A 27,331-nucleotide genomic window follows, 5' to 3' on the forward strand; every position below is an offset into this window, starting at 1 on the left:
TCCTTGGACCATGATGTTTGCAGATGACATTGTGATCTGTAGCGAGAACAGGGAACAGGTGGCGGAGAAACTAGACATGTGGAGATATGCCCTGGAAAGGAGAGGAATGAAGATCAGTCGGAATATATGTGTGTGAATGAGAGGGATCCAAGTGCAAGAGTGATGCTACAGGGAAAAGAGATAAAGAAGGTGGAGGATTTTAAGTACTTGGGGTCAACTGTCCAGAGCAATGGAGAGTGTGGAAAAGAGGTGAAGAAGCGTGTCCAGGCAGGCTGGAGCGGCTGGAGAAAAATGGCAGGTGTGATGTGTGATAGGAGGGTTTCAGATAGGATGAAAGCAAAAGTGTATAAAACAGTTGTGAGACCAGCCATGATGTTTGGACTGGAGACAGTGCCGCTGAAGAAAAGACAGGACGCAGAGCTGAAGATGTTGAGGTTTTCTTTGGGAGTGACCAGGTTGGATAGGATCAGGAATGAGTCCATTAGAGGGACAACTCATATTAGAGGCGTTGGAGAGAAAGTCAGAGAGGCCAGACTGAGATGGTTTGGACATGTCCAGAGGAGAGAGAGTGACTATATCGGGAGAAGGATGCTGAGCCTTGAAATGCCAGGCAGGAGACCGAGAGGAAGACCGAAGAGGAGGTTTATGGATGTGGTCAAAGAGGACATGAAGGTAGCTGGTGTGAGAGAAGAGGATGCACAAAACCGGGATAGATGGAGGACATTGATTCGCTGTGGAGACCCCTGAAGGGAAAAGCCGAAAGGAAAAGAAGATTAGCTATCTATTCACTGGCGATTAGCTGGTTGTTAGCTATCTATTTGCTAGTTATTAGCTATCTATTCACTAGGCATTAGCTATCTAGTCGCTAGCTATTAGCTATCTATTCGCTAGGTATTAGCTATCTATTCCCTAGCTATTAGCTATTTATTCGCTAGGTATTAGCTATTTATTCGCTAGCGTTGTGGTTTTTTTTTTTTTTTTTTTTTTTTTTTTACAATTCATTTCTCGCTCACGTTGTGTGTGTGGGCGTGCGCGCGTGTAAATGTGATTTTCGCCAAACGTGAGTGGGTCGGAACCGAAGGTCTTGCGAGTGAACGACAAAATGATGGTCGTGTGATAATCCTCGCACCTGCTGCCCGATTGCCTCTGACGTCATCGGCATCTCCATCTCTCGATCGCGCGCTCCAAGATCGATCAAATGGAGATTCCGGCGACCGAGAACGTCCGCCCGTCGTCTCCGCCGTTCCGCGGCGGCAGGGCCTCGAGTCCGAATCGCAGGCTGGAACCGGAGGAATCGAAGGAGGCGAGCGAGGACAATCCAGATTGGACCAAATCGCCGAGCCCGGGAATAAGGAAAAATTAACACCTCCGCATCCGGACGCGGCCCGTCAAAATAAAATGACTCGTGCCGTTCACCGTCGCTCCTGAAACCAGGAAAGGGAAAGACGAAACAAAAAGAGGAGGAGGAGGAGGGTCTTGCCGTCCCTTGAGGAATCGTGGACTCCGCACGACGTCGCTTTAAAGCGCTTGGGCGACTCAGGGTCTCGCTTTGATGTTGAAGCGGCAACCATCTTTTCCGGCCGCCGCAAAGGCCGCGTTGCAAGCCGGGAGATTGAGTCCTTTGGTTTCAAACCGACCTGTAAAAATCCACGTTTCGTTTCAGTTCAGTCAAATACACCTGCGGATTCCATGTTGGATTCCATTTTGGATCACATTTTGCGATTGCTGTGTCAATTTCCCCATTGTGGGCCGATGAAAGGCTTTCTGATTGGGAGTCTGATGTTTCCCATTCCTTTGAAAAGAATGAAATACAATGATACATTCCAATCCGTCTTGATTGATCGAGCGATTGAACAACAGCTGAATCTGGAACAAAGCGCTTAACGTAGGACGCCTCTCCAACACAGAAAATAAAGCCGTCACATAGATAGTTGAAAGCAGCGATCGGTCGGCTTCCGCGCCGGACGACGTCCGATTCGATTTTGTGGGATTCCGGAGGTTGATTTTCATCAGCAGAAGATCAAGCTTACGTTGGATTCCCCCCACTGGACGACAAGCGTCGGCAAATAACGAGTCAATGTGGCACAATCACAAAAAGACTTTTCTCTTGACAACTCCAGAAAATAGACGCATCAACTTTATTGGTAATGGGGACAAGGAGAGGCGAGCGGGGGCCGTCAGAAATCCAGCCACTGGTCCAAGTAGATGCAGTTGGATGGAGAAATCTCGCCGCCTTCATGGCAGTCGTCGAACACCTGCAAAACAGAAGGGGGGGGGGGAGACAGTGAGAGCCAAAATGAATGGCGGTCGGCCTATCGGCGCTGTTACCGGGCAGAGTCCGCAGGGCGTCTTGACCAGGCCGGCGGGCGGCACCAGGGTGCGGACGGCGCGGTACAGCTTGACGCGGCCGTCCACGCTACCCGCCGTCCCCTCCTTGGCCGCCATCACCTTCATCTCCACCTTGCCGTCGTACACCAGCGTGTCCAGGATGGTCTCCGTGTCGTCCACGGACAGGTCCACCTGGAGCCAGGTGGGAAGTGAGGGGGCGGGGCCCGGCGGGGGGCGGGGCCCGGCGAGCCGACCCACCTTGCTGATGCCCAGCTCGCTGATGTACTTCCAGACTTGGTGCGAGGTGGCAAAGGAGGCGTTCCTCTGGAGCAGGGGACCCTGCTTGGCGTCCTGCGCCGACTCGGCCTGAGGCGTCGGCGCGTTAGCGGGCAATCGGGCGCCACCGCGCCACCTTCCTTACCTTGCTGTGTAGGAACTTGAAGCACTGCTGGTTCAAAACCTCCACAAACTCCGCCTCAAAGTCCTGGTCGCTGTACCAGGCGCCGCCCGTCACCGAGCGGTCGGGCTGCACGTTGTACAGCATGTACACTTTCTTCTTGGACGCCTGCGCGCAAAAAGGGCCCGTTTTTGGGCGCATTTCCAACCGCCCGTTCGCAAGATGGCGGCGGTCGCGCCCACCGCCACAGACTTGACGGCTTTGATGACTTTTTTGCTCTCCAGGTTCTTGAGGATCTTGTTGATCTCGGTCAGGGGGAGGTTGCTCTTGAAGCGGATGTCGCGGCTCCAGATGCCTGCGGACGAGTGGGCGGGTGGGCGGGCGAGTCGGGCGGCTCGCACGCCGACTCGCCGCCCGGCCCACCTTTGTTGGCGGCGTCCTCGATGATCTGGTAGACCAGCTTCTCCTGGTTGTCGGAACCTTTCATCTTGCCGCCGCACCTGGCGCTCTGCGTGTCCTTCAGCCTGTAGAGGAGCCCGCCGCTATTCCGGAGCAGGTCCAGGAGACCCTGGGGCACAGGTCGAGCGGAGGTCAGACGGAGACCGGGGTCGCGCGGCGACTGCGGCGGCGGCCGCGCACCAACCAGCGAGAGCAGCTTGTTGATGGCGACGGCCCTCTGTTGAGCGTCCAGGTGCGGCATGTCGTTCTGGATCACCTGGTCCGTGATGCCGTGGGGGAACTGCTGACACAGCGCCTGGATCCTAAAAACACCAGCGAGCGCCACTTGCGTCAAAGTGCTGACGAAGCCTCTTGGATAAGAAGTGAAAACGGCCGACACCTTCAAAGTAGTCCAGACGACGGCTGAAGAAACCTTTTCATCGACATCTGCTCAATTAATAATCATACTACATTTCATTTCTAAGCGCCTTTCAAAATGCTCAAGGTCACTTTACAGTCAGAGGATCAGTTTTTCTGTGGGTGAGCAGCGGCAGCCACACGCGCCAGCCTTCACTCAACCCGGAAGCTATCCGATATCTAGCTGGCTAGCTTTTAGCTGTCTAGCTGGATAGCTATTGACTATCTGGCTACCTATTTATTAGCTAGCTAGCTTTCTATCTATTTATTATTAATAATAATAATAATAATAATAATAATAATAATAATAATAATAATAATAATAATAATGCAGCCTTTAAAAGGCGCTTATAAATGAAATGTATTATTATGAGTGTAGTGAACAATTTGGGGGTAACAAACATTAATTTCATGTTCAAAATTGATCATAAATCCAGTCGTCTTGTCGCAAGTCGAATAAATGGGGGGGCGTGATGGTATGAAATCAGCATTTAGTGTGAATATTTATTGATTTATTGATCCAGCTGGATAGCTATTTAGCTCCCTGGCCGGCTATGTAGCTAATAGCTATATAGCAATATAGCTGGCTGGCTAGCTATCTAGCTGGCTATCTATTAGCTATCTGTTCGCAAGCTAGCTTTCTATCTATTTGAGTTACTTCTTGGTTGAGTGAATGCTGGTGAATGTGACTGCCGCTAGCTAGATATTTGCTGTTTAGCTCACTGGCCGGCTATCTAGCCAGCTAGCTATTAGCTATGTAGCAATATAGCCGGCTGGCTAGCTATGTAGCTGGCTATCTATTAGCTATCTGTTGGCAAGCTGGCTTTCTATCTATTTGAGTTACTTCTGGGTTGAGTGAATGCTGGTGAATGTGGCTGCCATTAGCTATCTATTTGCTGTTTAGCTCTCTGGGTGGCTATCTAGCTATTAGTTATATAATAAAATAATAATAATACATTTCATTTATAAGCGCCTTTCAAAACTCTCAAGGTCGCTTCACAGTCACAGGATCAGTTTTTCTGTGGGTGAGCAGCGGCAGCCACACGCGCCAGCCTTCACTCGGCCCGAAAGTTACTCAAACAGATAGAAAGCAAGCTCGCTCAAAGCTCGAGAGACAAAGTCGCTGACCTGTTTTCAACTTCGGCGGGGTCACAGTTGTTCGTTTCCTTCTTCACTTTGACCTGGGACATTTTGAACGCAGTCTCAGCCACTAGAGAAGCCGTTTTTTTTAATCCTCGCCGAATTGCCTTTTAGCCAGTTAGCCGGCCATGGTTCCCTCTGGCCGGGGTCTTCCAAGATGACGCCATGCGGGGGACGCCCAAAACATTGCCTGATTGCAACCGCACCAACGGTTGCTGAATTGTGTAAAGAATGACCGTCCCTTTCCGCGAGTTGGCGTAGCTGTCATACGGGATGGTTTTTAACGCTGTCGTCGTGCAAAATGTTGTGAGCTGCCAAATACAGATCGCAGGAAGAGGTCCTCAAACGACGAGGGCGTCGAAAAGGTTGCCTGACCAAACCTATGCCATTATTTTTTTTACCATTTTCGGACCGAATAAGACAATCGCGCAATGCCACGTTTCGTTCTACGAGATAACCTTTTTCCTATCAAGGAGGGTGCTCCTCTCAACTCCGTTCGCGAGGTCACCGGCGTGCAATGTCGCCGATTCACCGTAACGAAAAGTAAAGCGAGTGGCGGCCATCTTGGGTTGCCAATCGTGATTTGAATGTGTTGGTTTCGCCGTCCGTGGTGTTTAAACACATTGTCTCTTGTTGGGCAAAACTCCGAGTGCTACTCAAGGATTTGTCCCACGTCACATCAGGACCGCCAACTTACTTTCTTTTCCTTTCGGCTTTTCCCTCTGGGGGGGTCGCCACAGCGAATCAGGGCCCTCCATCTTCAGAGGTTTGAATATGTAAGTCACCTCTCACCATACGCAAAATGTAACGCCGGTTGTCCCAACTCGGGAGAAAACAGGCGCTTGGAAACGTGTTTGTATACTAAGCCCAAGCGAAGCTGTCCGTCAAAGTGGCAACGTAAGATGGCTGCCCTCTGGCATCAGCCGCCAGAATGCACTTGAGAGTGTCAGAAACGACTGTTGCCGGAGCGACGCACACACAACAGCCACCAGCTCACGCGCTCGTCGGTTTTCAAGTGGCTCAACCTCGACTCGCAGTAAGTTAACCATTTAAAAAAATAACAAATAAATCAATAAAAGCCAGAGATGGTCATCACCACCGACGGGGGCGATTGCAGCACTTCTTGCAGCACTTCTTGTGAATACTTCTTGTTGAAATCGGTTTGATTGACAGCCCAGACGCCATGACAGCGGGGTCGGTGGCGGCGCCGCGCATTATTCCCATCATGCAGCGGGACAAATCCACCTCAAAGAACCACATTGACACCAACACGCTTATTTGCATTCAGTCAGGTGGGTACGTGAGGAATGACTGGAGGAGAAACAAAGCAAAGCGAGAAAGTGGCGGCTTCCATTGGCGAGTCGGCAATAATAATAATAATCCATGTCATTTCTAAGCGCCTTTCAAAACTCTCATGGTCACTTTACAGTCACGGGATCAGTTTTTCTGTGGGTGAGCAGCGGCAGCCACACGCGCCAGCATTCACTCAAGCCACTCATAGAAAGCTAACTAGCCAGCTAATAGCTAGCCAGCCATATAGCTAATAGGCATCAAATAGCTAGCAAGCTAGGTAGCCAGAGAGATAGCCAGCTAGATAGCTAATAGACAGTAAATAGACAGCAAATAAATAGCAAGCTAGGTAGCCAGCTATATACCCACCCAGATAGCTAATAGACAGCTAACAGACAGCAAATGGACAGTTAGCTAGGTAGCAAGCTAGATATCCAGCCAGATAGCTAATAGACAGCAAATAGATAGCCAGCTAGATAGCTAATAGACAGCAAATAGATAGCTAGGTAGGTTGCCACCGAGATAGCCAGCTAGATAGCTAATATACAGCAAACAGATAGCCAGCTAGGTAGCTAATAGACAGTAAATAGAGAGCAAGCTGGGTAGCCAGCTAGATACCCAGCCAGATAGCTAATAGACAGCAAATAGATAGCTAGCTATGTAGCCAGCGAGATACCCAGCTAGATATCTAATAGACAGCAAATAGATAGCTAGCTATGTAGCCAGCGAGATACCCAGCTAGATAGCTAAGAGACAGTAACTAGACATCAAATAGATAGTAAGCTAGGTAGTCAGCTAGATAACCAACCAGATAGCTAATAGACAGCAAATAGATAGCAATCTAGCTACCCAGCCAGATAGATAATAGATAGCTATCTATGTAGCCGGCGAGATAGCCAGCTTGATAGCTAATAGACAGCAAATGGATAGCCAGCTATATAGCTAATAGACAGTAAATAGACATTAAATAGATAGCAAGCTAGATATCCAGCTAGATAGCTAGCTAGCTAGCTAGCCAGATAGAGAGCCAGACGGATGATTGGGAGGACCGCAACCGTTCCCGATTCGCCAACGGCGGGAGCGGCCGTCAAAGTTGACTTGAGGCCTGAATCGATCTATCGATTGGAAAAGTTTGCGGGACGCGGCAAAGACGTGATTGTGCTCGCCATGTGTTTTTGTGCGTGTGTGCTGTGGCAGACACGGGCGAGGCACATCTTCTCTACACGCTGGATGGCTCCAAGCCGGCGGGCGAGGCGCCTTGGGGTTCGGGAAGCGGCGGCCGGCGCTACCTTTCGCCTTTCCCTCTGCCCGGCGGCCGAGTGTGCGTGCGAGCTGTGGCCGCCACCAGGTAGCGTGACGTCACCCGCGCCTGCTCTCGCACCCGCCGCCATTGCAAAGCCAAAGGTGGCGCCCGCTTCCCGTCTCCTCTTGGTGGCCATTTTGACGGCTGGACAGCACGTCAGCCCAAATTGACGCCCAAGACCCAAAAGGCTGGCAACAACGCTTTTAACTCATTCCCTGCCAGACAATGTGCCGTAAATGTGTCCACTCCAGTGCCAGGGCTTTTGTCACTGTCACTTGAATTCCAGGACCCGCACAATATTGACTTTTAGAACGACATCAACATTCAGTATAGCGTTAGAAACCTTAGAAAAGAGTTGATTCCTAAATGATATGGGTCTGGAGTTACATGAGCTTGAAATGGGGGCAGCTGTCCAAAATACAATGCAATATATACATATTGGTTGATATAGCGCTTACCATGGAAAAAAAGACAATGCTGCCCCCTCGTGGAATGAGAAAATATTGTCAGAGGTCGGACCAGCGCTTTATCAGCACCCGAGCATGAAAAAAAAAAAAAAAAACAATCGCGAACCAATTTGGGAATAATAATAATCCATTTAATTTCTAAGTGCCTTTCAAAACTCTCAAGGTCACTTTACAGTCACAGTTTACGTTTTTTCTGTGGGTGAGCAGCGGCAGCCACATGCGCCAGCGTTCACTCAACCCTGAAGTAACTCAAATAGATAGCAAGCTAGCTAGCTAGCGAATAGATAGCTAATAGCTAGTGAATAGGTAGCTAATAGCTAGCAACTAGCCAGCAAAAAGATAGCCATCAGCCAACGAACAGATAGCCATTAGCCAGCAAACAGATAGTCATTAGCCGGCGAATAGATAGCTATTAGCTAGCAAATAGATAACTATTAATATTTGAGGCAAAATCAATTTGTGAATGGCAGTGAATGAGTTGAAGGCGAAGGAGATTTTCGCAGCCAATGTTGCAATTTTAGTGAGAAACAAAATCGGGCCACGGCTTTGACAGCCGCCTTTTAACGCAGCCGCAGCGCTTCCAAGCTAAGCTGACCACTAGTGTCGTTTTCCATCGACAGCGATGGCCGCCAGAGCGCCACCGTCACCAAAGTCTTCATTGTCCGGGAGGCGGAGCCTTCGGAACAGGTCATCCAATCAATCGCTCCATCAAGCGTGCAGTTGATCAATCAGCCGCCCCACTACAACCCCCTCTTGCCTTCCAGGAGGCGAGTCCGGGCCAAGGTTTCCGTGACGACGGCGCCACGAGGCGTGGGCCTCAAGGTTGAGATATTTAACCAGCTTGTTTGCATATAAATGCGCTAATGCTAACTGGCTAGCTCAGTGACGGCACCCGTTGCTGTGCCGAGTTTATGCCAAGCTTTTTGTTGTTCAGGGTCAAAGGTGACGGCCAGCGGCGGATCCCTGTCGAGTCCTCGCGTGGCTCCGCAGGATCGCCTCCCCAGGTAAGATCCGCTCCCGGACTCTCTGGAACAACCCAAGCTAAACCAAACTCTCCCTCGCTTGTTAGAGAATATAGCTAGCTAGCTTTCTATCCATTTGAGTTACTTCCGGGTTGAGTGAACGCGGGCACGTGTGCCTGCCACTGGTCACCCACAGAAAAACATATTAGCTATTTATCTATTAGCTGTCTAGCTACCTATTAGCAAGCTAGCTTTCTATCCATTTGAGTTACTTCCGGGTTGAGTGAACGCTGGCGCGTGTGGCTGGCGCTGCTCACCCACAGAAAAACATATTAGCTAGCTATCTTCTTCTTTTCCTTTCGGCTTTTCCCTTCAAGGGGTCGCCACAGCGAATCAGTAGCCTCCATCTTCAGAGGTATGATACGCTATTAGCTAGCTATCTAGCATTCTATTAGCCAGATAGCTTTCTATTGTTTTGAATTATTCTGGGTTGAGTGAACGCTGGCGCGTGTGGCTACCGCTGCTCACCCACAGAAAAACTGATCCTGTGACTGTAAAGCAACCTTATTATTTATTTTTATATTATGTCACAGTCGCGCTTTTTCATGCACGTTAGCGTTTGTAAAAACACCCAAAATATGCTAGAACGGAAATGACGTCCGCCATCGAATGTGTGCGCGCGTGTGTGTGTCAGAATAAGAATGTGAAATAATAAGAATGTTTAATATTATAAATATTAAATGTTTGCCTTTGCAGTTGGCCAATTTTCTGTGTGATGTGCGGCACTTTGGCACCGTACACGAGGCCCCCTGCTGATGGAGAAGAGGTACTGCATGCCGCAGATTAAGATAATTGATTATGTCTCACTGTCATGCCTTTGTGTGCGAGTGTTAGCCGCCATGTTGCATGTGGTGCCACGCTCCGGTTCCAGTCAACGCTCACGTGCGTTCCAGAGGCCAGACTGCCGCCAAACAGCAAAAAGTGCTCCCCCCCAAACAGGTCTGTGTGCTCCCAACATTAACGCACACACGTGGAGCGCTGACCCCAGCGCGCCCCATTTGAGATAAATTGTGCTTGTGTGTCAGGCTCACATTTTGTGTGCGTGTTGTGGAAGAGGCACCCCGGCTGACATGTCTCGCTGTTTGACGTGTGACACCCGCCTGCACACGGTAGGGCACGCGCATGCGCACCCAAACGCACACACCTTCTATATGTATGCCCTTTTAATCCCGAATAAATTGGGGAATGGCAGTGAATTAGTTAATTCCAATGAATTGATTGTGAATTTTGAAAATGTCTGGTGACGGCGCTCCGTCTAAACATGTCGTCTGCATCTTGAGTACCAAGTACCACCTATTTGCTATCTATTCGCTATCTGGCTAGCTGGGTGGCTATCTCGCTAGCTATCCATTAGCTGTCTGGCTATCTAGCTAGCGTCTGGCTAGCTACCTATTAGCTATGTATTAGCTAGCTTGCTAGCTTTCTATTTGAGTTACTTCCGGTTGAGTGAACGCTGGTGTGTGTGGCTGCCACTGCTCACCTGCAGAAAAACTGATACAGTGACAGTAAAGTGACCTTGAGAGTTTTGAAAGGCGCTTAGAAATGAAATGGATTATTACTCTGTTTGGTCCAATGGCGTTTTTCAGCCTGTCTGACGCTTGATTGTGATCAAGACAGTGATTACCATGGCAACAGACAGCTCTTGTGATTGACATTTGCCTTTTTATCTGGGCACGCTAGCAACTCTTCAACTATTTGCAACTGGACGGGTCAGGAAACATATTAGCTATCTAGCTAGCTATTAGCAATATAACTAGCTAGCTATTTGAGTAAGGTATATTAGCTATCTAGTTAGCTAGCTATCTAGCGTTCTGTTAGCTAGCTAGCTTGCTTTCTATCTAGTTGAGTTACTTCTGGGTTGAGTGAACGCTGGCGCGTGTGGCTGCCGCTGCTCACCTGCAGAAAAACTGATTCTGTGACTGTAAAGTGACCTTGAGAGTTTTGAAAGGTGCTTAGAAATGAAATTAATTATTATTATTTTGTGATGCCGCAGATGAGATTGGAGGGGGAGAACGCCCCCTGTGCGCAGGACTCACACATGGCCAAGCTGTCGTGCCCCACGTGCGGACCTCTCAACCGGGGCGACGTTAAGGTGCGCAGGCTCTCGAATGGCGGACGCAAGTTCAGCACTTGTCCGTAACAAAAGGGAGGGTGCGGTCGGCAGTGCAAGCGTGCAGTCGACTGCATGTTCTGCGGGGCGAGCGCTGACCCCCGGGCGACCTCCTGCGACGTCTGCGGCCGCTTCCAGGACCCCGCCGCTAACACGGGCGCTTCAGCTTCCCAGGTGAGCGAGCTAGCGGGCGCACCTCCGGGTGGTCCCGCTAACGTGTTTGCGGGCGCCCGCAGGCCCGCCCGCCCACCGCCGAGTGCCACACGCAGACCTCGGGAACGCCTCGGCCTCCCATCAACAGACCAGCTGGGACCCGTCAAGGGCGCCCGCCGCCCACCGCCGTCAGCCCGGGAAGAGGTCGGACCTTTGGACAAGTGGCGGTGGCGTGACGTGATCCACACTCTCGATGACGTCATGGGGGGGGGGGGGGGGCAAATGTCCATCAGGTTACTGGAGGAAACAAGTGGATCACGTGTGCGCTCACCTGAGGAGCTTTGCCCACAACGACGCCCCCTTCAGGACTCTGTTGGGAGAGCCTCGCCTCGGACGGGTACGATCCAAGCCGTCGTTGGCTCTCAGCCACTTGCCCGTCACTACCCCTCACTTCCCGCCACTGGCCCGTCACTTCCTGCCACTTGCCGTCTCCTCCTCCCCTCAGATGACTTCGGCGGCGCTTCAACAAGACGGGCGAGAGGTCAGCTTAACGCTGGTCTTCGCGGCGGTGGGCGACGACGCCCGCTCCGCCACCGTCAATGGGCATCACGCCGTCCTGCCCCTTCCACTGCAGAGGGGCGCCGACATCAACCGGCAATCTGGCCTGTAAGACGCCGCCGTTGCGCTTGATGAAAGGGGGCGGAATGAACGGGATGAAAAAAGGCCATGGGACCAAACAGGAGGGGTCAAAACTTGGAATAGCCCTGGCGGGGGGGTTGGAGGTGACACACTTTCGGGGGGAGGGGGTCGGCTTCCCTCCCGCCACGGCCAGTTTTGAGCTATCTATCTAGCTTTCTATTTATTAGCTATATAGCTAGCTACCTGGCTGTTTGCGCCAGGAAACATATTAGCTATCTAGCTAGCTATCTATTAGCTTTCTATCTTTTTGAGTTACTTCCGGGTTGAGTGCACTCTGGTGCGTGTGGCTGCTGCTGCTCACCCACAGAAAAACATTAGCTATCTAGCTAGCTATCTATTAACTTTCTAGCTATCTATTAGCTAGTGAGCTAGGTTTCTATCTGTTTGAGTTACTTCTGGGTTGAGTAAACACTGGCGTGTGTGGCTGCCGCTGCCGATCCTGTGACTGTAAAGTGACATTATTATTATTATTAATTATTATATAAAGGCGCTTAGAAATGATTATTATTATTATTATTATTATTATGAGATTGACCCCTGACCTGTGACCCAACAGGAAGAACACCACGGCGCTGCACGAGATCGCCGCTCGAGGGGCGGAAGGACTGGCCTGCGCCGAAGTTCTCCTCAGGTTAGCAAACCGTCAAGACGGCCTCGCCGAATGTGCCCCCCCCCTCCCCACGCCGCCATTGTCTTTCTTTTTCAGCTGCAACGGCGCCGGCCTGACACCGTACGAGGTGGGCGTCGCCGACGATGTGGCGCAACTTGTACGGGGCCCCGCCCTCTGAAACGCTTCTGGGGACACGCTGGTGGAGAAAAATAAAACAAAATGGCAGAGGTGGGACTAACTTTTTATTGGTTGAGGGCGGGGTCAGCGTCGCAATCGCAGGAAGAAGGCGTGGCGGCACTCGCTGCTGTCCAGCGCGTAGTACTTGTCGTAAAAGTCCAGGATGTACTCCTCGGCCTGGAAGCCAAACTTCTGGTACAGCAACATGGCGGGATTGCTCGCCGACACGTGCAAGGTCACGTCCTTGCCCATGCACGTCTGGGGGGGGGGGACACACACAGTTACAACCCGCCTCGTAGCGGCCATATTGGAGGGGTCCGCACGCCTCACCTGGATGAGGTGGTAGACCATGAAGGTCCCGATGCCCGCCCGCCGCCACTCGGGGTGCACCAGCAGGAAGGAGACGTAGGCCTCGTTGTACTTTACGTCGGGCACCATGAACCCAAAGCCCACCACTACCTTCTTGTACAGCGCCACCACGCTGAAGTCGGGGTACTGCAGGCACTCCGACAGGTCCACTCCTGGAGGGGGCAAAGGTCGGTCACCACCAGGTAGGGCAACGGGCCCCGCCCGTCGGCTTTCCTGTTCAGGAGGCCCGGAAGTAAACCCGAGGCACACCTGCACAAGATGTGCTCTCTAGCTACCTATCTAGCTAGCTAACTAGCTTGCTATCTATTCGCCTTTATTAGTCTCGTAGTGGAGAAATTGTTATTATTACCCGGCCAGAAAGCATGGCGGCACATGGCGTTGACCGAGGGGATGTGATTGGGCCGCACGTAGCAGTAGTCCAGGGGGGCGTCGGCCTGGGGGGTCCAGTCTGGGTCCTGGCGGTGAACGTGCGCCCGGATCTCCGCCAGCAGGCGCATCTTCAGGGGACGGCTTTCGTAGTCGCGCCTGTCGGAGTGCCGCGAGGTTGAAGGTGAGCCGCCGGGAAGCCGCCGGGAAGCCACCGGGAAGCACCGCTCTTACCTGATGTAAGGTTTGAGGAGGCGGGACGTGTACGGGCTCTTGACGCTTTGCTCCGAAGCGCCGTCGGTGCCGGTCAGGCGGCAGCCGAAAGCGAGGCGCGGTGAGGGGGCGGCGCCGCCAGGCCGACCTTTGACCTGCGGAGGAGATGCGCGTTGGCCAAGTGGGCGGGGGCGGGCGCCGCCGTCCAGTACAACCCTCACCTGGAAGCGGTCCAGGACCCGCAGTTGGGGGGCGGCGGCGGCACCGCCTCCACCCGCCTCCCCGCCGTAGACCCCTCCCACCAGACTGAGCGCGCGGTCGATGTCCAGCAGGGGGAGTCCTTGGCGCCGCTTGGCCTGGCGCACCGTCAGCTTGCGGCGCAGGCGGCGGGCCTGCGGCGCCACGGCCAGCGCCAACGGGCACGCGTCCAGGCGGCGCCGCAGCGTCCGCTCGCCGTACGGACCGATGAGGGTGTGGCGGGAAGCCGCCGGGGCCTCGCCCCTCTGGTCGCAGCCCGCCGACCTCTTGTGGCCGGCGGCGAGCCGCGGGGCCCCGCCCTCCTCGTCGTGCTCGTCGCTGTCCGCCTCCCGCTTGACGTTGGGCGGCGCCAGGCGGAGTTTGTTGCGTGCCGCGGCGGCGGGCGGGGGGGTGTCCTCTGTGCCGGGGTCGATGGCGCCGTCTGCCTCCAACTCGTCGTCGTCTGGATGCCAAAAAACCTTGGTCGCTTTACAGTACGGCAGCCACACGCGCCAGCGTTCACTCAACCCGGAAGTAACACAAATGGATAGAAAGCTAGCTAGCTAATAGATAGCTAGACAGCTAATAGATAGCTAATATGTTTTTCTGTGGGTGCGCAGCGGCAGCCACACGCGCCAGCGTTAACTCAACCCGGAAGTAACTCAAATGGATAGAAAGCTAGCTAGCTAATAGATAGCTAATATGTTTTTCTGTGGGTGCGCAGCGGCAGCCACACGCGCCAGCGTTAACTCAACCCGGAAGTAACTCAAATGGATAGAAAGCTAGCTAGCTAATAGATAGCTAATATGTTTTTCTGTGGGTGCGCAGCGGCAGCCACACGCGCCAGCGTTCACTCAACCCGGACCTTGAGTTGAAAGGCGCTTAGAAATGAAATGAATTATGATTAAAAAACGCGTCGGCGCTGGGGGTCTTACCGTGAAAGAGGGCGTGGGGGGGCATGGCGTCCGGGATGAGGTCGGCCTCCGACAGCAGACTGGGCGTGGCCGAGTGGGAGGCGGGCGTCCCGGGTGCCGACAAGTCAGGCGAGGGCGACGGCGACGGGGTGGTCCTGTCCGAAGAACTGCCGGAGGAGAAATCCACCACCTCGCCCTTCTCCAGGGGGGCTTCGGGGGGGTGGCGCCGCCCCGAAGCTCCGCCCCTGCCAGCTTTGACGGCCCCCCGCTCGCTAAATCCCGCCTCCTTCTTCGCCCGCCGGATGTCTTTGGCCTCCTGCGTGCGGGAGCGCTTCTCCTTCAGCTGCGTGGCCGTCTCCACCGGGTTCCTGGCGCCACCCCCCCTCTTGCGCAAGCCTTCCACCGCCACGGCGGCCTCCATTTTGCAGGCGGCGCCTGCCGCGATGCCGTCAGGTGAGGGAACTGCGGCGAAAACCCGGCCGCCGCCGGCTCACCTTTAACCTTTGGGGCTGCCTTGTGGGGTTGGGTCCGCAGGGTGGGGGGTCGGTTGTGAACCAGTTTCCACCAGCCCGGCTCGCTGAACTCCTGGGCCCCCGAACGGAAGAAAGCCGGACTGCCCACCGATAGGCAGCCCGCCACCGTGCTCCACCAGGTGGACGTCTTTTTCCTGCGGGGGGTTTCAAAAGCTCACTTTGTGTGACAAAAATCTGGGTGGAAAAAAAAAAAAATCTGATTGCTTGGGCCTGAATGTCCAAAATTTAATCCAAATAAAACGTGCAGTTGACCTCACTACAAAAAAGTAACTCTTAAAACATCTCAACAAAAGATATAGAATATTTGAGTTTTGAAAGGCGCTTAGAAATTAAATGTATTATTATATTGTTATCTATTTGCTATTTATATGCTATCTATTAACTATCTATCAAGCTATCTATCTAGTAGTTATCTGTTAGCTAGCTAATCTTGCTGGCTACATGGCTACACATCTATTTGAGATCTATTTGCTAACTAGCTATCTAGCTGGCTACCTAACTAGCTATCTATATGTTAGCTATTAGCTATCTAGCTGGCTAGCTATTAGCTATCTGGCTATCTATTATCTATCTAACTGGCTATTATCCAGCTAGCTAACTTTATCTATTTGAGTTATTGGCTGCCGCTGCTCACCCACAAAAAAAACTGATTCTGTGACTGAAAAGTGACCTTGAGAGTTTTGAAAGGCACTTATAAATGCAATGTATTATTATTATTCAAATGTTAAGTGTTATTAATTCCTGTTCTTAATTTTTTAAACATTTTTTTACTGATTATCTGATTATCAAATGTGTCCACTCCAGTGCCAGGGTTTTTGTCATTTTCACTCAAATGCCAGGACCCGCAGAATATTGAGTTTTAGTACCACATAAACATTCAAATATGTAAATACACACTGACATCTACACTATATTAACTAGCTAGCTATCTATTAGTTATCTATTAGCTAGCTAGCTACTTGATCTATTGTTGAGTTATTCCCGGTTGAACGAGGTCACCGTTGCTGGCTACCTAGCTAGCTACCGATTTGCTATCTATTAGCTGTCTAACTAACTAGGTAGCTATTAGTTATCTATTAGCTAGCTAGCTAACTTGAGCTATTTGAGTTATTCCCGGTTGAACGGGGTCACTGTTGCTGGCTACCTATTTGCTATCTATTAGCTGTCTAACTAGCTAGCCTGCTATCTATTAGTTAGCTAGCTAACTTAATTTATTTGAGTTATTCCCGGTTGAGTGAACGCTGGCGCATGTGGTTGCCGCTGCTCACCCACAGAAAAACTGATCCTGTGACTGTAAAGTGACCTTGAGAGTTTTGATAGGCGCTTAGAAATGAAATGATTATTAGTTGTATTAATTTCTACCTGTCTACTTGATATCTGATTTAACATGCCAGGTATTTCAACACCGACAATACACTGTCTGTAAGATAAGAATCTGTTTTAAATTAGAAATGGATTATTATTATTATTATTATTATTATTATATTAGCTGGCTCACTAACTATCTAGCGAGCTAGCTAGTAAATATCTGGCTGGCTAGAAAGCTAGCTATTAACTGGCTAGTTAGCTTTCTCCGAGTGGGTTGAGTGAACGCTTGCGCGTGTGGCTGCCGCTGCTCACCCACAGAAAAACTGATCCTGTGACTTTAAAGTGACCTTGAGAGTTTTGAAAGGCGCTTATGAAATGAAATGTATTATTATATATTACTATAGTATGCCAGCACTGTTTTTGAATGGGAGGAATGTCGCAGAGCGCCAATGCGTATGGGGAACTGTCGTGGCTTGGAATTGAAGCGGATTGACGTGGGACTTTTGGTCAATGGATGCGACAGTTTGCTTGGTGTTTGCTTTGAAACATTTAGCTTGTAGCTGACGTGCACATTTCACCACGACGTCCCTGATCCACTGCTGAAAAGAACGCTTTGATGCTCTTCTCTTTCATTTAGAACTGCTTCATGTCACAAAGAGGGTACAGCAAGTGCTGAAGAATGAATGACGTGACCTTGAGAGTTTTGAAAGGCGCTGATGAATGAAATGAATTATTATTATCATTATTATTATTATTATTATCATTATTATTATTATTATTATTATTATTATTAAAAGGGGGTTGGGCGACGGAAAACGGCGATGGGAAGCCACCTGGACCCCAGGAGGAAGTTCCAGTGGCGGCCGATGAAGGCGCAAATGTCCTCCTTCCAGCGAAAGTAGCCTTGGCGTCCGCTTCCCGCCAGAGACAGATTGTACATGGCGAGCATGACCACCTGTGCACAAAGCCACGTCAGCGGCCGATCGATCGATCGTGCCGGAAGGGGGGCGGGGGGGGAAAACCTGCTGCCAGGTGAGGCGCATTCGCTCGAAGCTCTCCTTGCCGTCCTCGGAGCAGTCGCGGCACACAAACTTGAAGAAGTTGTCGCCCTTCAGGTAGCTGGGCTGGTTGCCGTGGAGATGAGCTGAAATCAGATCATGTCGTAAATTCACGATAGAAAACTTTCAACCCTGGGCTAAGATGCGGCCAATTTAAAATTATCTAACGACAGGTGATTAAGACAGGTAGAATATATGCCTCGAGGAAGACTGCAACTTCTCATCTTGTGCATAAATTAAATCAGAATCAGAATCGTCTTTATTGCCAAGTATGTAGAACACACAAGGAATTTTGTTTCCGGTAGAACACGCTGCACTAGTATCATCATCAAAAAATTGCTACCATTTGGGCTACTGTTGAAAGAGTTCAAAGAGTTAATGGCTTGGGGGAAGAAGCTGTTTAAATGTCTGCTGGATTTGGTACACATGGATCGGTAGCGCCTGCCTGAGGGGAGTAGCTGGAAAAGGTGGTGGGCAAGGTGCAGAGGGTCCAGTAGGATTTTCCGAGCCCTAGTTTGGATTCTTGCAGTGTGCAAGTCCTCGAGAGTGGGCAGGGCGGTGCCAATGATTTTTTCCGCCGTCCTAACTGTCCGTTGAAGTCGGATTTTGTCCATTTTTGTGCGTGGCGTGACGAACTGGGGGCGGGACTTTCTGAAAATCCTCAATTCGCAGCTCAATTTTTTTGCTATTTTAGCATACTTTCAGTCATTTTTGCATTTGACTAAAATATCAGCCTACGTCCATGTTTTGTGTATTTTAGATGCTATAAAACGTCTTTCTGATGTCAGTTAGAAAACAAAAAAAATGTTGCCGGTTGTCATTTACGCAGGCTGATATTTTTAGTCAAATGCAAAACACCAATAAAAATGACTTAAAGTGCAAAAACTACTTCAAAATGAAACCAGAAATGGCCAGTTTCAGAAGGTCCCGCCCCCTTGTTCGTTGCCTTGCTCGAGAATCAATGTCATTTTGAGGCATCTGGACTGAAATGTAGTGTCCCAGAAAATGAACGAGATGGCGCCAAGCTCCGTTGGAAATGGGCTGATTTGTCTGCTGGGAATTTGTGTCTACTAGAATCAAATACAGTGAGATCTCAACCTACGAACACCTTATATTACGAACTTTTCATCTTACGAACGTCAAATTTATGAAAATTAAAACTTATAATAAGCACTATTTTCATAATACACACCCACCAGGGCTGGTCCATCAAGCACACGACCTTCGGATCTGGCAGAGTGATCTTCGGCGGAAGCACACGACCGAACAGCACTCCAGCCGGCGCTACTTTCCACACCCCCTCTCATTGAATGCACACGTCGATCGCCTACTTGGAGCTTTTTGCTGATAATTTTACTATGATGGGACAAAAAAAAAACCCACCACAGGCTCGTGTTCAGCCCAAGAAGACACAAAGTCGCTGAGAAGAAGATGATAATTGAAAACCACGAATGAGGTGTGTGTTTGTGTTATTTAGTGCCCGAGCACGGCTATGCTAAGTCAACCATTGCTACTATTCTCCAGAACAGAAAAGCCATCAAAGGTGCGTCTGTTGCAAAAGGTGTTTCCGTGCTCTCAAAGCGACGGTCTCGGGCAATCCAAGAAGTTGAAAAACTTCTGTTAATTTGGATTCACGAAAAGCAGCTATCCGGCGACAGCGTGAGTAAAGCTATTTTATGCGAGAAAGCACGGCTAATTCACGCCGATATTGCATGCGCCAACCTGGAAGTTCAACGCTTATTGAGGATCTTAAAGCCAGTAACAGAACATCTGAGGAGGAGATGGCTGCAGCATCAAGTGAGCTCATCAAGGCAATGTTGGCAAAGTGGAATGATGTGCAGGCTTTTACCGAACAGTTCGATTCAGAAAAGACTGTGGCTATGACAATCATCAACATGATGAACAATAATGTGATGCCTCAGCTTCGTAAGACCTTACAAGTCAGAAAGCAACAGGTGTCAATTAAGAGCTTTTTAATCAGCAAAAATGATGAGGAGTCTCCAAAGAAAAAAGAAGAGAAGCCACACCAGAGGTTAAGTTATCAACAGTCCTTATGGAAGGTGACTCTCCTTCCATAAGCCATCAACGACCATCAAAAAGGTAAATAAAACTTTATTTTACAGCACAGTTTATTTCTTTAATTACAGTCCTCATGTAATGTGCCTCTCTTTCCAAACAGCAATTCCCTTTGACCTTCGACCTCCAACACCATTCCATCAAGCCATCAATGACCATCATAAAGGTAAATAAAACGACTTTATATTATAGCACAGTTTATTTCTTTAATTACAGTCCTTATGGAATGTGACTCTTTCCAAACAGCAATTCCCTTTGACCTCGGACCTCCAAGGCCATTCATTTACATGAAATGTAAATTTCTCCACTGTGAGACTAATAAAGGCAAATCCAATTCAATCCAATCCATTCCATCAAGCCATCAATGACCATCACAAATGTAAATAAAGTGACTTTCTTTCATACAATGCAGTGTCATTTCTTTCATTTTACAATCTCAATAGCACATTTATATCGATACATAGAATAAGGTATGTTGTGTGTAGTATTTAAGGCTTACTTAATATCGATTGAAAAGTATATTTTATGGAAACCCGGGAACGGATTATTCCCATTTTAATGGTTTCCTATGGGATTTTTTTTTTTAGATACACACTTTTCGCCTTACACACTCTGTCTGGGAACCAATTAAGTTCGTAAGTTGAGGTCTCACTGTAGTAGTCTTTATTTATGTGGAACTTCGGCGCCTTTCAGAGAGCCGGTTCTTTTGGCTTGGCTCACTAAAAAGATCTGGCTCTTTTGGCTCCCAAATGGCTCCTCAGTTTGTTTGTTTTTTTTGTTGCTTAAATTAATTAACTACCAAAAATTATGTAAAATGATGTGAAAAGGGTCTGAGAAAAAAACGGTGCGCACCTGCGGGGATCCACTTGTGGCAGCGCTCGCAGTAGAAGGCCAAGCGGTCGCAGGCCCAGCCGGCGTCGGGCTCCTCGCCGCCTTCGCTGGCCAGGGAGTCGCCGCTGTGGTCGTGCGACAGGTCCAGCGAAGCCCGCTCCTCCGACTCCACCATCAGCAGCGTCTCGCCCTCCACCTCGCCCTCCTCCAGGCCCTCCGAGGTGCACGCCGCCTCGTCCTCGCCGTCCATCTTGAGGCGCGGCGAAGTGGGTGTCAGCGTTGGGCCTCCCGCCGCCGCCGCTCCTCTTCCAGGTGAGCGCTTAACTTCCTGTTGACCTCCAGGCGCCGGACGTTCTCCTTCTTGCGCTCGACGCGCTCCAAATCTCTAAGGACGCCTTCGTGGAGACGCTGCGAGCACACAAACACCACAAGGGTGGGAAGCGTTTCTACATTGCCAACTCGGTTGCTTTTTTCCGACTTTGCAACTCTCACCTCCTCCCAACATTGGTAACATGGATTCTCCTCCCCTTCAAATCCCATCTCAAAAGCCACCTGTTTAAAATGGCATTTTCTGTGTAGCTTTATCTCTTGTCTCCATTTAGAATTCTATTTTATTTATTATTGTATCTATGCTTGTCTGTGATTCTAAAGTGTCCTTAAAGGACAACCGACGCCCCCGGACAAGTTGCGTCCATAATTTGTAAAATCACTTCAAATGACTTCTACTGAGCGTATTTTACAAAGATTCCACCGCATATAGCTATATTTTACGTTTTAAGACTAGCGCTGAATATTCAGGAAGTCTTGTTTTCGAGTTGATGACAATCCCCTACGCAACGTCACATTTGGAACGCCCCTGACCGAGAAAACGACACACAATGCATTTTGCGTTACTTTGTTTGGTCTGAAAACTTCGTGTCGATCCGCGTTGATGGCGAAATTTGAAGGAAAACACATAAATAATGCAATGGTTGTGTGTTGCACCAAGACTACTACTATTTGATATTCGCTGACAAATTTCCAGTAGGCCAATCAGCCCATTTCCAAAGAGCTTGGGCGCCATCATTTGCATTTTCTCGAACACTACATTGCTCATTGATGGCTCAATTTGATATGCGAGGACTCCTTTAATCGATTGCAAAAATGTATGCTTTCCTCTTCAGAACTACTGTATTTGAATCATATTCACAACTGGATGAGTTACAAGAAAGCATCTTCTCCCAATCTGAACTCTGTGAGCCCATTGTTTTGTTTCTTGAGCAAGGCAAGACGACTTGGCGTGATGTCACGAACTGGGGGTGGGACTTTCTGAAAACAAGCCTACTGGAACCTACGAAGGAACGCAACAACTTTAAGAGAGTGCTCATACGTGTCAGAGAGATTCTGCTCTGACAACTGAGCTGAACTTTTATCTGTTAAGATTGTGCATGGCACAACAGAAAGTTAATGTATCATGCCTTTTTTTTCTATGAAGAACCCAGAGAGTTATTTATTTCATAAATAGTGTTACAGTAAAGTCTCGTTATATCGATATCGGATATATCGATAGTCCCGGTTATATCGATACTATTTCTATGCACGCACGGAGAAAATTACATGCAAACAGGGTCGGATATATCGATAGTCCCGGTTATATCGATATTTTTTCGGACTCCCTTGAATATCGATATAACGAGACTTTACTGTATTTATTTCCTGTTTTTTCTATGAAGAACCCAGAGAGTTATTTAGTTATTTATTTCATAAAGTGTTATTTAATTTTTTTCTGTGAAGAACTCAGAGGGGGTTATTTAGTTATTATTTATTCCATAAATAGTCGTTCCTACCGACTGCTGTCAGGCTTCACAATTCCAATGATCACATGTGGGAAAAAAAAAACAAAAAACTGGACACTTGTAAATATGGGTTGTTGCAATATATCTAAATGCATTTCTTGATTCTGCACTATGTACAGTCTTGTTTATAGAACGTTTTTTGCACATCTACATTTGCACAGTATACAGTTGACATTTTTATTTTGTTATGCTTAGAATATCTTGTTTTCTATCCTTTCACTCCCACCCCAACCCCATCCCTCTTCAATTGCTGCTGTGGACTGCAAATTTCCCCATTGCGGGACGAATAAAGGTATTCTGATTCTGATTATTTGTTTCCTGACTTTTTTCTGTAAAGAACCTGGAAAAGGTTGTTTGGTTGTGTGTGGCTTTCTGGAAGGAAAAAAAAAATTAAGCTCCCCTACGATCGTCACATTTTTTCTGTTACAAATTAACACCAGCCCCCCATCACAGAAGGGAAAAGTTATGTGGCCCTCACAGGAAAACGTTTGGGCACCCCTGTTCTGAGTGAGTGAGTTTGCTGCACTAAAAATAAAGGGGCCGAATAATATTGCACGCCCCACTTTTCAGTTGTTTTTTTTTGTTAAAAAAGTTTAAATTATCCAATAAACGTTTCTTCCACTTTACGATTGTGTCCCACTTGTTGTTGCTTCTTGACAAAAAAATTAAATTTCATATTTTTAAGTTTGAAGCCTGAAATGTGGCGAAAGGTTGCAAGATTCAAGAGGTCCAAATACCTTTGCAAGGCACTGTATGTAGTTGGCTCGCTAGCCAACTATCTATTAGATATCTGGCTGGCTAGCAAGCTAGCTATTAGCTGGCTAGTTAGCTTTCTATGCGTGGGTTGAGTGAACGCTGGCGTGTGTGGCTGCCGCTGCTTACCCACAGAAAAACTGATCCTGTGACTGTAAAGTGACCTTGAGAGTTTTGACAGGGGCTTAGGAATGAAATAGATTATTATTATTATTATCTACTAGCTATGTAGCTGGCTCACTAACTATCTAGCGAGCTATCTATTAGATGTCTGGCTGGCTAGCAAGCTAGCTATTAACTGGCTAGTTAGCATTCTACGAGTGGGTTGAGTGAACGCTTGCGCGTGTGGCTGACGCTGCTCACCCACAGAAAAACTGATCCTGTGACTGTAAAGTGACCTTGAGAGTTTTGAAAGGCGCTTATGAAATGAAATGTATTATTATATATTACTATAATATGCCAGCACTGTTTTTGAATGGGAGGAATGTCGCAGAGCGCCAATGCGCATGTGGAACTGTCGTGGCTTGGAATTGAAGCGGATTGACGTGGGACATGAGATATGAGACAATCTTTTTTGGTCAATGTATGCGACAGCCAGCTTGGTGTTTGCTTTCAAACATTTAGCTTGTAGCTGACGTGCACATTTCACCACGACGTCCCTGATCCACTGCTGAAAAGGATGCATTGATCCTCTTCTCTTTCATCTAGAACTGCTTCATGTCACAAAGAGGGTACAGCAAGTGCTGAAGAATGAATGACGTGACCTTGAGAGTTCTGAAAGGCGCTGATAAATGAAATAGATTATTCTTATTATTATTATCTATTAGCTATGTAAGGAAGCAAGGGCTGAAGAATGAATGACGTTCTGTGTACAGTGAGACCTCGGTTTACGAACCCCTTGCCTTACAAACTTTTTGTTTTACGAACGTTACATTTATGAAAATTTTACCTTAGCATAGAAACTATTTTTCGGGATACACACGGAGCCGCCACAATGAATGATGTGTCGTTCGCGAACGAGCCCGTTCTTCTAACAACAAAACGGCAGCCGAATGCATTCTATTCTATTCCCCGCCACCAGTCTTCAGTTAAAGCCACGTAATGAGAATACTATAGCACATTTATTACACATAAAATAAGGTATATTTTGTGTAGTTTTAAGGCAGAGAAAACTAGAACGTAGAAAATTATGTTTTATGTGGACCTGGAAACGCATTATTCTCATTTTAATGGTTTCCTACGGGAAATTAAGTTTTGGGATACACACTTTTCGCCTTACACACTCTGTCTGGGAACCAATTAGGTTTGTCAGCCAAGGTCCCACTGTACTTGTGTTGTCGCATTATTTAGTTTTTTTTTTTACTTCAAATGGCGCCGCGAGAGTGGCTACCTTTCCAGCTGCCCCTGTATTTTGTTTTTCTACTTCTTTCTTTCATTTCCTCTTCCTTTCATAACTTTGCTGCTGTTACTTCCGGGTAGTGCGAACGCTGGCGCGTGTGGCTGCTGCTGCTCACCCGCACACAAAAAAAAAGTTCTTTAGCCCGTTTCGCTCTTGTCGGCCGGTCGCGCCTCGCCGCGCTCCGTTGTTCGCTAGCTAGCTCGCTCCGGTAAGTAGCCGAGATCTCGACGGCGTTCGCTTTGGGCTCACCTGCGTGTCCCAAGCCTGCTTGAGGTGGACGGCGACCACGGTGCCCACAGTCACGAGCACAGAAAGTCCGAGCGCCACTTTAGAGGTCGTCGACATCACGTTAGCAAGAGCTAGCGGGAGGACAATGGCTGCCGCTCTCTGGCGGCAACGGCACCGGCATCTGCTCTTCTTCTACTTCGCGTTCTTCTTCGTGTTCTCCTTTGTGTTCTTCCTCCTACTCTTCTTCCACTTCTTCTTCTTCGTGCTCTTGCTCTTCCTTTTCCTTCTTCTTCTTCTTCGTCTTCTTCCGGTTCCCAGTTTGTTTGTTTGATTGTTTGTTTGTTTTGCTTAAATTAATTAACTAGCAAAAATCATGTAAACGTATGTGAAAACGAATTACTCATGTGACAAAAATACACTATATCAAATATTTGTATTTATATGGCTTGATTTATATGTGCACAGAGAGGATCCACTAACATTCACTTTCCCTGTGGTTACTCTGGTCTGATCATCACCTGTCATTAATTTACTTTTCATATTAATAATGATATCATACCAATTAGTAAAAAGTATCATAATTGAATAATAACAGCATAATGTAATAACATTTGTCCACCTGTCTATCCTAACCTCCCTCCCCCCTCCTCAGTGCTGCTGTGTGTGCTGCGTGTGTCTGTAATTCTCCACTCCCTCCTCTACTACGCATATCGACCAATCACATGCGAATTTAACCGAAGACTGGGGGCGGGGAATAGAGGACAAAAAAGGCAGCTCCCAGTTACGAACTGGCTCTCTTGTTTCACTTCAGAGATGCGGTTGTAAGAACCGGCTCGTTGGCGAACGACACATCACTCCTTCTTTCCTTTTGCCCTCTATAGCGCCTTTCCGCGTAAGACGGTTGACCTGAATGGAAAAAAATACTGTTTTTTTATATAATGACTGTTTAAAAAAAAAAAAACAATATCGATTATTCTTTCGATGATTGTTGCAGAAAAAATCACGAATCAAAATTTCGCCATTCGAATCGTCTTTTCTTCACTTTCAAGCCTTAAAGGACAACCGACGTCTCCAGACAACTTGTGTCCATAATTTGTAAAATGGCTTCAAATGACTTCTACTGAGCGTATTTTACAAAGATTCCACCGCATATAGCTATATTTTACGTTTTAAGACTCGCGCTGAATATTCAGGAAGTCTTGTTTTTGAGTTGGTGACAAATCCGTACGTGACATCACTAAAGGAACGCCCACTGACCGAAAAAAAAAGACACATTGTAGCAGTCCTTCCATCACGTCAATGTATTTTGCTGTACTTGTTTGGTCTGGGGACCTCGTGTTGAACCCAAAAGCCACCAGAAGGCCAGAAGAGGGCGTCCAAGCACCATATAAAGAATTTATCAGCCTGTGGAAACGGAGGTGGCCACCGGAGGTCGCCATTTTGTGCCTCTTTTTTGGGTGAGCGATGTCCCCCCAATTTTGCCTCAAAATGGCACAAATAAATTCTTTAATGGATTGCAAACATGTATGCTTTCCTCTTCAGAACTATTTGAATCATATTCATCACTGGATGTGTAACAAGAAAGCATATTCTCCGAAGCTGAAGCCATTGTTTTGATTCTCCAGCAATGCAAGACGTCTTGGCGTGACGTCACGAACTGGGGGTGGGACTTTTTGGACACTTGAAGTCATTTTTATTGGTGTTTTGCATTTGACTAAAAATATCATACTGCGTGTTCTGGGTATTTTAGATGCTATAAAACGTTTTTCTGGTGTCAGTTAAAAAACAAAAAAGTGACATCGGTTGTCCTTTAAATGTGTTACTTCCGGGTAGAGTGAACGCTGGCGCGAATGGCTGTCGCTGCTTATATTTTTTTTCTTCTAATTTTGTTCTTATCCCGTGACTGTAAAGTGTCCATGAGAGTTTTGAAAGCCGCTTAGTGATTTGCATGTTTTTTTTGCATGTTTGGGGGCTGGACCACCAACATCTCCAGTTTGAACGCTAACTGCTACGTTTGCTCAATAAAAGCCTGACCAGCTGTGCCAGCGACTGTGCGCATCCTTAATCACGTCGAGGGGCATTACATTATTATTATTAAATTGCAAATGTACTTCAAATCCGTTTTGCATTCCAAAATGAAAAATAGCACTTAATACTGTTTCCTAATGGACTTCATATGGAGGTCTTGTTCAATATGGCACTGGCTCTTTTTTAATCTCTTTTTATAATCTTTTAGTATTTGGTTTTGAAGTAATTAGATACATTTATTTAGCCATATTAAATATTGCTTTGCTGGTAATAGATAGATAACAGAACAAAGATGTAGTGTTTGGTTGGAGACATCTGTTTCAGGTGCCAGGAGATAGAAGGGGAGCCGGTTGGCAGACACAAAGGAAGTGTGAAATGACAACATGGCAAAACGCTGGACAACGCAGATGAAAGGAAGTGACCAAACACTGACTTGGCAGGATGCAACTATTGATCTACCTTCCACCCCGTCTGGAGGTCGGGGAACTACTTTGGGAGCAGAGACGTGAAACCAGATCCCAGGAAGGTCCTGTCACGATTTGCAAGGTGGTGATGGCGGGTGCGGATCCCAAGAAGCAGGCAGGAGGGAGCAGGAGGTTGTTTGACAAAATGTATTAAAATAAAGGTCAGCA

At 48.2% G+C, this 27,331-nt stretch overlaps 5 protein-coding genes across 5 annotated transcripts in view; 1 reads left to right on the plus strand and 4 right to left on the minus strand.

The window, feature by feature from the left end:
* eml6 (EMAP like 6) overlaps positions 1-1,365 on the minus strand; it is a 36,831-nt gene extending 35,466 nt beyond the window's left edge. The window contains exon 1 of the mRNA XM_089005811.1: positions 1,130-1,365. The gene's annotated coding sequence lies outside the window, so the exon portion shown is untranslated. The remainder of the gene's footprint in view (positions 1-1,129) is intronic.
* Positions 1,366-2,128: 763 nt separating this feature from the next.
* polr3f (polymerase (RNA) III (DNA directed) polypeptide F) lies at positions 2,129-5,019 on the minus strand. Its single transcript, XM_089005619.1, has 8 exons — positions 4,709-5,019; positions 3,369-3,486; positions 3,149-3,293; positions 2,968-3,080; positions 2,750-2,893; positions 2,587-2,694; positions 2,329-2,520; positions 2,129-2,255 (listed from the first exon to the last, which is right to left on the minus strand). The coding sequence occupies exons 1-8, from the start codon at positions 4,768-4,770 to the stop codon at positions 2,178-2,180; spliced, it is 960 nt and encodes a 319-aa protein (XP_088861745.1). The 5' UTR covers positions 4,771-5,019; the 3' UTR covers positions 2,129-2,177.
* A 383-nt stretch (positions 5,020-5,402) lies between these two features.
* dzank1 (double zinc ribbon and ankyrin repeat domains 1) lies at positions 5,403-12,601 on the plus strand. Its single transcript, XM_089005618.1, has 16 exons — positions 5,403-5,756; positions 5,894-6,012; positions 7,208-7,358; positions 8,401-8,467; positions 8,545-8,602; positions 8,715-8,784; positions 9,499-9,568; positions 9,637-9,741; positions 9,828-9,911; positions 10,796-10,894; positions 10,967-11,086; positions 11,149-11,269; positions 11,359-11,462; positions 11,571-11,731; positions 12,321-12,395; positions 12,471-12,601. The coding sequence occupies exons 2-16, from the start codon at positions 5,904-5,906 to the stop codon at positions 12,550-12,552; spliced, it is 1,476 nt and encodes a 491-aa protein (XP_088861744.1). The 5' UTR covers positions 5,403-5,756; positions 5,894-5,903; the 3' UTR covers positions 12,553-12,601.
* A 2-nt stretch (positions 12,602-12,603) lies between these two features.
* On the minus strand, positions 12,604-20,706 carry kat14 (lysine acetyltransferase 14). Its single transcript, XM_089005617.1, has 10 exons — positions 20,478-20,706; positions 17,514-17,635; positions 17,325-17,446; positions 15,145-15,317; positions 14,672-15,085; positions 13,721-14,199; positions 13,521-13,654; positions 13,270-13,445; positions 12,882-13,072; positions 12,604-12,809 (listed from the first exon to the last, which is right to left on the minus strand). The coding sequence occupies exons 1-10, from the start codon at positions 20,704-20,706 to the stop codon at positions 12,636-12,638; spliced, it is 2,214 nt and encodes a 737-aa protein (XP_088861743.1). The 3' UTR covers positions 12,604-12,635.
* Positions 20,707-20,729: 23 nt separating this feature from the next.
* On the minus strand, positions 20,730-25,311 carry pet117 (PET117 cytochrome c oxidase chaperone). Its single transcript, XM_089005620.1, has 2 exons — positions 24,693-25,311; positions 20,730-20,864 (listed from the first exon to the last, which is right to left on the minus strand). Exons 1-2 carry the CDS (start codon positions 24,786-24,788, stop codon positions 20,730-20,732), a joined length of 231 nt encoding a protein of 76 aa, XP_088861746.1. The 5' UTR covers positions 24,789-25,311.
* Positions 25,312-27,331: the final 2,020 nt, after the last annotated feature.

This window comes from Hippocampus bargibanti, linkage group LG10, assembly GCF_051943395.1.
Source record: "Hippocampus bargibanti isolate YZ-2025 linkage group LG10, ASM5194339v1, whole genome shotgun sequence".
Taxonomy (NCBI): Eukaryota; Metazoa; Chordata; class Actinopteri; order Syngnathiformes; family Syngnathidae; genus Hippocampus; species Hippocampus bargibanti.